The sequence below is a fragment of the Prosopis cineraria genome, unplaced genomic scaffold (assembly GCF_029017545.1).
Source record: "Prosopis cineraria cultivar Desert tree isolate PC_DT_omini unplaced genomic scaffold, ASM2901754v1 PC13, whole genome shotgun sequence".
Lineage (NCBI taxonomy): Eukaryota > Viridiplantae > Streptophyta > Magnoliopsida > Fabales > Fabaceae > Prosopis > Prosopis cineraria.
In genome coordinates, this window is record NW_026555344.1 from 2,349,744 (window position 1) to 2,362,656 (window position 12,913).

At 35.6% G+C, this 12,913-nt stretch overlaps 1 protein-coding gene across 2 annotated transcripts; it reads left to right on the forward strand.

The window, feature by feature from the left end:
- The first annotated feature begins 458 nt into the window (after positions 1-458).
- Positions 459-9,751, forward strand: LOC129290712 (uncharacterized). Of its 2 annotated transcripts, XM_054927604.1 has the most exons (10): positions 459-1,507; positions 1,986-2,174; positions 3,632-3,724; positions 3,843-4,025; positions 4,101-4,203; positions 4,318-4,503; positions 5,349-7,783; positions 8,368-8,681; positions 8,778-8,957; positions 9,243-9,751. In XM_054927604.1, exons 1-10 carry the CDS (start codon positions 1,274-1,276, stop codon positions 9,244-9,246), a joined length of 3,921 nt encoding a protein of 1,306 aa, XP_054783579.1. In that variant the 5' UTR covers positions 459-1,273; the 3' UTR covers positions 9,247-9,751. The 2 variants fall into 2 exon arrangements, with proteins under 2 accessions (XP_054783579.1, XP_054783578.1); XM_054927603.1 differs by having other exon boundaries at positions 8,368-8,957.
- Positions 9,752-12,913: the final 3,162 nt, after the last annotated feature.

Sequence of the window (12,913 nt, forward strand, 5' to 3'; positions counted from 1 at the left end):
TGCATCTGTATAGAATTTTTAATTTCTATGAACATATTTATCATTGGATACAATATATTTAACAACAAATTAAAGGAATTATATTTCATCAAAAAGAAGTCTGGAAATATCGATCATACATCCTCTTTTTTATTAAAATTATCTAAAATTAATATTGGTAAATTTATAAGTATTTTTATTCATTTCATTAATTTTTATGAAATATATTTTTTTATTAAAAAACTTCGTAGAAATTTACCAAACTTAATTTCATAGGATTTTAATCTCTTTTTAATATTTTTTTTTTTTGTTACAAATGAGATTCTCCTTGTGAGTGTGGATGATTTGCGTCGGGTTTATAACGGGCCTTTCAGTCTTTTTGCAGTGTTTTTTTTTGGGTATCTGGCCCAAATATTTAAATAATTTCAATTAAAAAATGAGAAAAAAAGGAAAAATTTCTTGCTCCTTCTCTCTCTGTTTCCTTGCTTCTCCTTCCTCTCTCTTCTCCCAGGTTCTATCATTTTCTGTATGCCAATAAATTTCCCGTTTCAAAAACCCCTAAAATGCACACAACACTCTGAAGAGCGTCAGGCCCTTTCTCTCGCTTTCTCTTGCAGCCTCCTCCAATCCCAATACCCATATCCAAACAGACCCTCATTTCCTCCTCACTACCGAGCGCTGTTTTTTGATCGGCACTTTCAACTTATCTAAGCCATTGGATGTGATTGACGTAGTGTCTCTTTCTGCATTTGTATATTGGCCCTTCCTTTCCAGTGTGTGCTACCGTGCTTCGCCGACACTTCTCAACGGTGTTGGGATTGAGGCATTTCCCTTAGGGTTTTAATCATCTAAACTATTTGTAATTAAACAAAATTGTTTCCAATTGTTCTTTTACTTTTTCCCTTTTGGGTTTCATTGTGTTTTATTATGGTCCTTGGGTTGTAGACCTTTCTATCATTGGTGGAACTCTTAAATCGAGTTTCTCTCTCTACTTTTGGGATTTATTTGGAAAACTTCGGACATTTGTGAAGTTGGATTTTGCAGTTGTCACCTTTTTTTTTTCCCTAAACTTAACTTGATATAAATCTCTATCTTGGTTAGTTTGTTGTATACTGGAAGTTTCCCTTTTGGTGGAACCATAGTTTTTAGTCTTCCAACTTTTTGTGTGTGGGGCTTTCACTAGTTTCGTTTTTTGTGAGTTACTTGGAAGAAGCTGTTGGGGAGTCATATTTGGGGGTGGGAGGTTTGCTGGAAAGAGTAGCAGGTGCAAGCAAAGGGAAAAGGTTAGGCTTGCATGGGCGAACATGACGGTGGGGAACAGCCACCAAGTGGGCTATTGCCGAACGGCTTGTTGCGCAAAGAAGCCGCCTCCGTGATAAGAGCACTTGATTCAGAGCGATGGCTAAAGGCTGAGGAACGGACTGCAGAGCTAATTAAGTGCATTCAGCCTAATCCACCCTCTGAAGAGCGCCGAAATGCTGTCGCAGACTATGTGCAGCGACTGATCATGCAGTGCTTCCCTTGCCAGGTAGGTCTTTAAGTGCTGTACAGAAACTCACATGCATTACGGCTGTTATCAGACTGTATAGGTTATTGGTTGGTGGGGAACTTTGACTTATAAATTCTGCACTTTTCTAGGGAGATCTATTCTATTGGTTTAATTAAAAATGTTAGGACTCCAAGCTTGATGTGATTTTCATAAAGAATGGTCTTTCTTGGTAAAACTTATGCAGTTAATTGGCCTTTAATAGTTGCGCACCGCTAACCCAGAAATGGCAACCTGTTGTTAAAACAGTGTATATATGATGTTCTAGTTCCACCATTGTTTATGGTTGTGGTAAATTGGAGGCTAGCGCAATCATTTTTTTAAAGTTCTGAATGTTTTTTTCATCCTGCCTTTCCTAGTGCTGAGGTTGATGGGCACCAAGCTTCTGTTTATTTCATTTAAATTGACGACATGATTCTGGTTCCCCTTTATTGAGCATATTTGATGATTGTTATTGCAGGTGTTCACCTTTGGGTCAGTCCCCCTCAAGACTTATTTGCCTGATGGGGATATTGACTTGACAGCATTCAGTAAGAGTCAAAATCTGAAGGATACATGGGCACATCAGGTTCGTGACATGCTGGAGAACGAGGAGAAAAGTGAGAATGCAGAGTTCCGTGTGAAAGAGGTTCAGTACATCCAGGCTGAAGTAGGTTCCCTAGTAACTGACGATCATTAAAATCGTTGATGTTTGTGCTCACAGTCTAGTTTAAACCCCATGTTATTGTTGGCTACTTTCTCTATTTGGTTGAAAGCTTCGGGTCATGCAAAAGTTTACAATCTTCTGAGTCTACCTCCTATTAAAGATTTAGAAGAGGTCTTATTCTGCTTCACATCAACACATTATGTGAAGATGAAATCATACAATATGTGAACACTGCCTCGTTTAAGAATGTAGCTGGTGGTTGGGACTTTTGGCTAACAAGTTATAGGGGGTGTATGATAAATTTCATGTGACGCTTTCCTTCTATATTTCAGTTTTCACTTGTGCTTCTATCTTCTTTTGATCTACTTGGGCCATAGTTTGATGAAAAGGTTACTTTGTCATGCTGCTTCTTTAAGTATTGATGTGAATTACCAAGATTTTGAAAAATAACTTGCATGTTCATAGAGAATAATAGAATTGTGTTTGAGATTTTTGAACTTTTAAATGATCTGCAATATTGTATAATGCATTATTTTGGACTCAAAAGCCAAAACAAGAAGCTACACTGTCTATTTCCAATTCCAATTCTCTCCTCTGTTTGCATTCACATGATGAATCAAATTTTTCAGCAGCATCCATGCACTCAATGTAGACTTTGAATTAGGGACAAGCGAAAACCAAGTGAGAGCATGAATAACATACTTTTGAAAGAATATCTGGAAGGGCAGTTACTGGGAATTGCCATTTGACCTTTCAAATAAGCATACTTTGTGTTCATATTAATTTCAGGACTGTCTATGAACTTGATTGAATAATGATTAAAAATCAAGTTTTAGGCATATTTTGGTGATAAAAGATGAAATTGGTAGACGATTTCTTTGGTTGATCAAGATTGGTTATCATGTCTAAAATCCAAGGGAGAGCAAAATAATAGCATACTTTTGAAAGAATTTCTGGAAGGGCAGTTATCAATAGTTGTCATTTGACCTTATAAATAAGTATGCTTTGGTATCATGTTGAAATTTGTTATTGTTGCAGAAGCTTAAGGTCCTAGCTCTTAGGACATTGGGACTGATTTATTCATGTATAAGAACATAACGCCATGATAATGATGGAATTTCTAGTTGTTAAGCATATTTATGTGATTTAAGCAAGGATATGGGGAGATGATTTCTGTTGTACTAAATACATTGTTGCACTACTTCATAGCTGCTAAAATAATATTTTACATGTTAAAAGTGCTGGTCAAGATCATTTATCATTTTTTTTTTTGCTACCAAGTTCTAACTGTAAAGAGACAAGACTATTCGTTTCTCCAATATCATTCTTATGGCTGTCTAGCTTGATTAAGCTTGTCTAAGCCCTTTTTTATTCCATTTTCTCTGGCCCCAGTTTTGGCTATGGGTATTTTATTAGTATTATGTCATTTACATCCATTTATGTTGCCTTTGTATTTGCAGGTGAAGATTATAAAATGCCTTGTCGAGAATATTGTGGTAGATATATCTTTTAACCAGCTTGGTGGGCTGTGCACCCTCTGTTTCCTTGAGGAGGTGAGGTGTTGCACCATCAAAGCCTCACACTGTGTCTTTTTCTTCTTGCTTCTCCTTTTAATTTGTTTAGGTACTATAATTTCTTGTCTTGACAAAGTTTGGGATTTTACTATTGTAGGTTGATCATCTGATTAACCAAAGTCACTTGTTCAAGCGTAGCATTATACTGATAAAAGCTTGGTGTTATTATGAGAGCCGTATTCTTGGTGCCCACCATGGACTTATCTCTACTTATGCTTTAGAGACCTTGGTTCTCTATATATTTCATGTTTATAACAATTCCTTTGCTGGACCCCTTGAGGTATTGATAATTAATGTGCAGTGTTTTATCTGGTGCTTTGGTTGATCTATTTGACAGGGTTATTTGTTTATGTAGGTACTCTATCGGTTTCTAGAGTTTTTTAGTCAGTTTGACTGGGATAATTTTTGTGTAAGCCTGTGGGGTCCAGTGCCTATTAGTTCACTCCCTGATGTGACAGGTAGTTGCAACTTGATTGAAGATTGATTTGTCAATTATAAAATTAGTTTGTCGTGCTTATTTCTTTCATATTGCCAATTGATTGTCTTCCTTCTTCCCTTTCAATTTTTCACAGCTGAACCTCCTCGTAAAGATGGTGGAGATTTACTACTCAGCAAGTTGTTTCTTGATGCCTGTAGCTCAGTTTATGCTGTTCTCCCAGGTGGTCAGGAAAATCAGGGGCAACCCTTTGTTTCTAAGCATTTCAATGTTATTGATCCATTGCGTGTCAACAACAACCTTGGGCGGAGTGTCAGTAAAGGTGTTCTGAACTCTAAAATTTGGGATTTGGGTTTATTTTATGCCTTTTATGTTACTGTTCCTCAGGTTTCTATTTGGGCTTGAGTTGCTTCATGTGTGAATCTGTTCATGTTGTCAATTCTCTATATGAGAAGGGTAGTTAAGCAAAATTTTACAAGGTTGCGGGAAGGGTTAGATTTAAGATACATGATTGCTATATTTACCATCTTCGGATAGATAGCTATATTTACCATCTTCGGATAGACATGGATGGCTGCTCTCTTTTCATTTCTCTTGATAGAGAAATGCACATAATAAACAAATTGTGGAGAATGAATTCATTATATGCAGTCTTTTGTATTTTTTTTCATTGGTTTAATATTACCAAGGATGTTTCTGTATGAATATTGGAATCCAATCGTGTTAGATTGTTCTGTATGTTGGTATTGCCTGTTAGAGGTTTTAATGAAATCAATCAGGGGCCTTTGTTTAATTGGCTAAACTTCTGGACTGAAGTGGTTCTTGACATGGAATCTTCCCTTTTTCATTAAAATGTTATTTGAGCACAAGGTATGGATTTCTGTGCTTTGTCCATGCAAAGTGCTTTCACATGAGAGGGCCTTTGCTTATTAATAGCCTAAGATTATGCTACTTGTGTGATTTGTTATTTTAAATTAGGAGAAATACATACAGGTTCCGTACAAGAAAATTAATTACTACAACGTTCATTAATAGCTGAACTAAGGCCATTGATTAAAACTAATATTTTATTGATTTTAGTGGTTAATTTGTCACTTTGCTTTCATTGGACTAACTTCTGCCACCTTTTGTTATGACTAATAACTGTTCATACGAAATGTGTTCCAGGTAATTTCTTTCGAATACGCAGTGCTTTTGCATTTGGGGCTAAACAACTGGCAAAGCTACTTGATTGCCCAAAGGAAGACTTGATTTTTGAAGTCAATCAGTTCTTTATGAACACTTGGGATAGGCATGGAAGTGGGCAAAGACCTGATGCTCCAAGCAATGACTTATGGCGTTTGAGGTTATCTAATAATGACCAATTACAAGGGTCTGAGAATCTCAGGAGCAATAGTAAAAAACATGATAATACTTCCGGTTGTGAATTTGAAGTTGGAGGATCACGTGGTTCACAAAATGGCTCATCTCAGCACAGTATTTTTTCCATGGAAAGCTCATCTAAGAGCGATGATATCTCTACAGTATCACGAACTCATAAAAGTTACAGCAACCAAGCTACTTCAAGGACCTCTGACAAGGTCAGAAGGGAAAGTAATTCTGTTCAAGGTTCTCATGTTGAGAAGGGTCACAGAAATTTTTATCTTGAGAGTCCGCTGACTGACGGTCAGGGAAGGTTTGTATTTGCAAGGACACGTTCAAGTCCTGAGCTAAGTGACTCATTTGGCGAAGTTTCTTCACAGGGAAGGTGTACAAGGGGCCCAGAAATTGGTAAGGGCCAAAATTTCTCTTCTAAGTTGGAGAATAGTCATAGGAAGAATTTTGAAACTGAAATGGCTGCAGGCCATGGCGTCAGAATTGATGATTCATCTCCTAGGCACATCTCATCCCATCAAGTACTTGATGCTGCTGATGGTTCAAACAGTGGTTCAAATAGTTACCATGAAGAATCAGCTGCAGGGGTCATGGGTGAAGAGTTTGCATCTGTTGCAGGTGCAGGAGGAGCACATGTGATGCATCAGGAGGAGCAAGATATTTTGAACATGATGACATCTTCTACAGCTCATGGTTTCAGTGGCCAGGCTCATGTTCCAATGAATGTAGCTTCAGGCCACCTGCCACTTCCATTTTCACCTTCCAATATCACTCCAATGGGATATGCTCACCAAAATATGGGTAATATTCCCTTGATTGAGGCTCGTTGGGGTACAAATATTCAATTTCCTCAAGGTTTAGTCCCAACGATGACTCCTTATTTCCCTGGCATTGGATTGACCTCAAATCCTGAAGAGCCAATTGAAAGCGGTAATGAGAATTTCAGTTATATGGAAATGAACCCAGGGGAACTTGATAATGAATTCTGGCATGAGCATGAAAGGGGTTCAACTAGTGGGGTTGAAGTTGATAATGGAAATATTGAAATGCGCCCTGATGATAAGCAACTGTCAACTTCAGGTGGTTATAACTTTGTCCCACCATCTCGGGTAGGAAATTCTAGCGAATTTTCTGGAGTTCAGCAGAAGTTTATTAGAGAAAATAGAGGATCAATGAGAGAAGAACATACTGATACTGTTCAGTATCAAGATAGCAGAGGAAATGAGGTTTATTATGATGATAGAACATCAAATTTAAGGCTGCCTGGAGGTCCTTCAAACTGTAGGAGTAAAAGCTCATCTGAAAGCTCTTGGGAAGGACTTTCAGCAAAATCCTCAAAATCAACAAGGGAAAAGAGAGGTAGGAAAAATTCCCCCTCAGCACCATCTGCTGTTTACACAAAGGGTAAGAACGTGCCGGAAATTTCATCTAATCTAGTGGATGCAGAAAACAGAGAGTGGGCTTCTCTGTCAACTGTGGCATCTGATATGTCAGAAAGAGGTACTGGGCCCTCTGCTGGTACTCCTCTGCATTTTCCAAGGCATCTACCTGGATTTGAATTAGCTCAGACAAGTGGATCAGATTCGCTGATACCCTTAACTCCAGTGCTTCTAGGCTCTAATTCTCGCCAAAGATCCGTTGATAATTCAGGGGCTGTTCCATTTGCATTCTATCCTACAGGGCCACCGGTCCCTGTTGTCATGTTCCCAGTATATAATGTTCCAGGTGAATCGGGAACCTCTGACACTTCAGTAAGCAATTTCAATGGGGATGAAGGTTTGGATGGCATTGATTCTGGTCAGAATTTTGATTCATCTGAGGGATATGACCAGCCAGAGGTGTCAAGCCCTTCTAATTCTATGAGAATGGCTATTGCTGAATCATCAGAGCACAAGTCTGACATTCTTAACAGTGATTTTGCTAGCCATTGGCAAAATTTGCAATATGGGCGGTTCTGTCAAAACTCACGTAATCCTCCTTCAATGGTCTATCCTCCCCCTGTTATGGTGCCTCCTGTTTATTTGCAGGGCCGCTTTCCTTGGGATGGTCCAGGAAGACCTCTTTCAGCAAACATGAATCTTTTCACTCAGCTTATGAACTATGGGCCACATATAGTTCCTGTTGCTCCTGTACAGTCAGTTTCCAATAGACCTACCAATATATACCAACCTTTTGTGGATGAGATGCCACGGTATCGAAGTGGGACTGGAACCTACTTGCCTAATCCTGTAAGATAAATTTCTAGGAAATTTGGTACTTTATTCTGCAGTATCCTTTTATCTCTATTAGCATTATCATTGGGTTACATTCAGCGTAACTCTTGTTTATAATGGGGGGCTTCTTTATCAGATCCGGAAAAGAATCTTGTTACTTGGCCATGTTTGCCTTACAAGTTTTCTATGTTGGAAAATAATGATGATGATAATGGAAAACCTATATTTGCTTTGTATTTATTAATGTTTTACTGAATACTTTTGATTGGGACTCACCAGAATTTTTTCCTTTCAATGTTTTTGTTCATGGCTGGGCAACTGGAACCGAATGGAATTGGTCTTGGCTCTCCATTTGTCTTCTTATAGTGAATTTTTAGGTGTAATACTGCTTCAGCAAAAAATTCCTTGCATCTCTAGATTGTTTTTAGTAACCACTGCTATATAACTTGTGGGGAAGTATTTCAGTTTTGTTTTCAATTTTAGTTGGCCACAGAGAATTTGAAATCATTTTTTTTTCCAGGAATGTTGATCGATGGTATCCTTTTGGCACTTGTGTTAGTTTTTGTTAGTAATTTACTTTATTTTCTTGATTACTGCAGAAGGTTTCTGTTCGGGATAGACATTCTACAAATACCAGAAGGGGAAACTATAACTTCGATAGAAGTGACCACCATGGTGATAGAGAAGGAAATTGGAATATGAACTCAAAGTTGAGAGGAAGTGTTCGTGGTCATAATCGCAACCAAACTGAGAAGCCCAGTTCAAAACCAGAATGGTTGACAACAAGTGAGAGCCGAGCAGAAAGGCCATGGGGTTCACACAGACATGACTCTTTCATTTCTTACCAGACTCAGAACGGTCCTATGCGCTCAAATTCAGCGCAGAACGGTCCAGCCAATTTGGCTTATGGAATGTATCCTTTGCCAGCCATGAACCCTGGTGGAGTCTCGTCAAATGGACCAACAATACCTTCTGTTGTAATGTTGTATCCTTATGATCATAATGCTAGCTACAGCTCACCAGAACAACTCGAGTTTGGGTCTTTGGGATCCATGGGTTTCTCAGGCGTCAATGAATTATCACAGCTGAATGAGGGGAGTCGATCTGGTAGAGCATATGAGGAACAAAGGTTTCATAGTAGTTCTGCTCAACGATCACCAGATCAACCCTCTTCACCCAGCCTCCCAAGGTAGTCCTCCTGTTTCTCAGGAGAATAATCAAATGTGTCTCGCAACACTCAGACGTATTTTATGGGTCTGATGGTCAGGGTTCTGGTATATATTTTGGAATTTATTTTAGTCCCGTGTTTTCCATTTTCCTGAACCCTGTCATTTTACCCTTAGATTAGTATATAGCCAAAAAAGTCTGTGATATTTATCTTAAATAAAAGGTTCTTGCTAGTTCTTTTTAAAACTTGTATTACTCGATGATGCTTTGATTTATTCTAAACGCGGGGCTTTGATTCTTTTGCCAGGTGATTTACTAGGAGTAATCATCAGTTTAGGAGGATTTTCCACGTCTTGCATGTATCAGGACAGGTAAGGGCTCTCAGTGGGGAAAACTATGACGGAAAAATGCAACTCCCTTCTGGAGATTGTTGTCTACACCCCACTCAGAATTTTGCCATGCGATCATCAGTTGATCCTTCTTCTAGAGGGCCCTTTCTTTGATGCCCTGGCTTTTGCTTGTGCAACTACAACTGAGAAACCCACGTCACTTAACATTCTTCGGTAAGGATGAAGACGGTGGGACAAAGAGGATACTGTGTTGTTAGTTTCTGGCCGAAGCTTTAGACACAATTTGTAATTTAATCACATTAGAATATGATTTAGGTTCAGAATTTAGAAATTTTACCATTACAGATTTCCCTTTTACACAATGTTGTAGGATTTTTGTTTAAGAACATGCAGTAAATCTCTGTTGAACTTTGAACAATTTTACAGTGGAGCAATAACATCGTTAGAAAGATGATATTAGATGTCATCCTCCTGTATCTTCTCTCAGCACCTTTCCGTGTACTAATAAAGATTTCACGTCTTCATGTTTGAAACTTGAGGGTCTGCCTCCCTTTTTTGGTTGCAACAGGTTCGATATTCGTTTAAAATGTTCAACTTTGTTGATGCTGGGTTAAGTATTTTGAATTTTGAAAAGAAGAATGATAGAGAGATGTCAAAAGCATTAATTAATTCAAGTTAGGTTTTAGGTGTTAAATTTTAGGAATTTACAATTCAATATTTCAATTTTATAATTCTATTGTAATGAATAAACTTTAATAGAAAAAATAAATGTTTTTATTCTTCAATCATATCAAAATTTAAAAATTAATTTATAAATTCATTACAAACAGTTGTTAAAATTGAAAGATGGATTTATAAATTTTTGGTATTTGATATTTGAGATTTAATTTAATTTATTTGGTCCTTTCGGGACCTCTATCATTCTCCCATTTTGAATTGTTGATTAAAAAAAAAAAAAAAACTGATGTGTTTAGGTAGTTTGCCCAAAGGTCCAAGATAAATAGGAAAAGTGCTCAAAATCCTAGACTGAAATTAATTTTCTTTAATTTTAAATTAAATTCTCGTCGTTATATTTATTAATAATTGAATATTAAAATCTGGTTAAAACGTGAAATTGCCTGAAATTTGTTTTCATTCTTTCTCAAGTTTGTATTTGACTTACTGTCCAGTACCTTTTATAATTTGATTCTTTTGTCGATTCACTTGAAGATTATTAGCCAAAATTCAAATTGTGTTAACCTAAGTTATAGTTATAACTGATGAAAATGTGATTTATTGATCAAGTTCTTTAGAAAAATGTGTCCAGGTTTTGTTAAGATCCTTCAAGGACCAAAAGTCCAAAAACAAATAAACTCAAATTTGAAACTATAAAAGGGAGTAAGAATGTCTATTACTGATTTAGCGAGTAAAACATAAAAAGGAATGTCAAGTACTGAGAGGGGTTATTGCTTTTCGAATCTAAAGATATATGACCAATCTAAAAGGGTGGTGAGAAGATCAAACTAAGAGTGAAAAATAGACTTGATTAAGTTAGACTTTAATTAAATAAGCTTAAATTTGTGTAATAATTAATAAATCAAAAGTCTAAACTGAATTGAAAGTCTATTTAAAAGTTTACTTAAAAGTAAACTTTTTAAATGAGCTTGCATTTTAATTTTAAACGTCTAAAATATACATTAAAACTATTAATATAAATATATAACATGATTTATCAATTACAATATATATAATACTTAAAAGGACTTACCAACTACTATACAATACAATAATAAAGCAACAATATTAAAATCAATATATAAGTTCAATTTGATTGAAAATATAACAAAAAGTAAAAAAATAAATTGATGAAAAATCAAATTGTGAAACTAATATATGTGTGATATATTACATAATATATTCTCCATCCGTTCAAAAATGTAAAGTATTTTTTGAGGAGTTGGATGTTAAAAAATGTAAGGTATTTTTAATCTTTCGAAGTGTAATCACTACCTTTTTTTCAAAAGTGTCCCTGTTAATGAATGACTTTATATTTATTGTAGGGTGTTTGATAGGAGCAAATATGAAAAGATAGGATTAATTTAAAAGTAATTAATTACTTTATTAGGGAATGAGATTCAATTAAAATGTCTTACATTTTTTAACAAAAGAAGTATATATATAGATGTATGTATGTAACCGGCCTCTTGGGTTCATAAGCTAGGCCTTGAAAACAAAGCTGCCTATTGAGCTAAATAGGCCTAATTAAATATTTGAACTTAACATGAGCTTATTTAATAAACAAGCTAGGTTAAACCTGAAGTAGATTAAGGTATAAGCCCTTGATAAGGGCTCAGCTTATTCCAACTTTTAGATCAAACAATACAATTTAAAAAAAGAAAGCACATACGTGGGCCCTTATAGTTTGTATTAATTTTTAATTAGGCCCCTCTAACTTTATTTGTTAGAATTAAATCCTTACACTTTCTCATGTTAAGTCTGTTAGCCCTTCTAGTCTTGAAACCCATTTACATGGTTTATGTTAACGGAGTAAGATCTGACATGGCTGATGACTATGCACATACTTACATAAGTAATTTCCATAAAACACCAATACTTCAAATTGCCTCGTGTATTTATATCCATATTATGTCCGATATCGATACTTCAATATATATCCATAGGTTATAAAAATATTATTTTTTAATTTTAAAATATTTTAATATCTAATATTTTTAGATTGCAAGTTGATACTTCAAGACTATTTTTAAAAAATTAAATTGTATTAAATATTGAGATGTTAATTTTTTTTATTTCTAATATATTTCTATGATTTGCTTTAAAAGTCAAAAATTGAATTTTCCTTTAAAAAAATAAGTTTTATATATAATAAAAGGATAAAAATTATATCTTTTTAATTATAAAAAATGTAAGAATATAATCTTTTGGCATATAAACATTAAGTAGGAAACTATTAGCAAAGATTAGGTGGTAAGCAATTAGATAGAGATGAAATAAAATCATAATTAATGATTACATTTTGCTTAGTATTACTATAAAGAACTATACATATATGCTAGGTTGGATATTTTTTAAATTGAAATTATATTTTTAATGTTTTATTATCTTTTTATAAATATATTTACACATGTTGGAAACATATCATATTCTATATTTTTAAAAATAAAAGTATTAATGTATCAAATATGTATCGTATCCAACACGTGTATTGATATCTGTTCCAAGTTCTCATGGGCTCGCTCCTTCTATGGGGTTCTTCTACCTTGGGCTCAAGGAGGTCCGAGTTTGATTCTAATTCCAAGGACTTCCACGATGCAGTAGAGTTCCATAAATTCTTGTCTCAGACGCGAGGTAATGATTTGCATGTGTTCTCCTTCTCTTAAATAGGCAACTTGTGGGCTCAGCAAAGCACTTTTGATTGGAGAAGCAGGGCTTAGTTGTTGAGGAAATGTAGTAGAAAACTAGGAACAGATACCAAGGCGCGGATTTGGATTTGTGTGCGTTCTTGAACCAGATTTGGATTTCACTTCCCTAGAAATAAACCCATTCATATTGATTTATAGTAGGCCCATTGGATATGGTCCAAATATTATGCAATTTTAAGTTGACGAAATTCTAAAATTGGATCTCT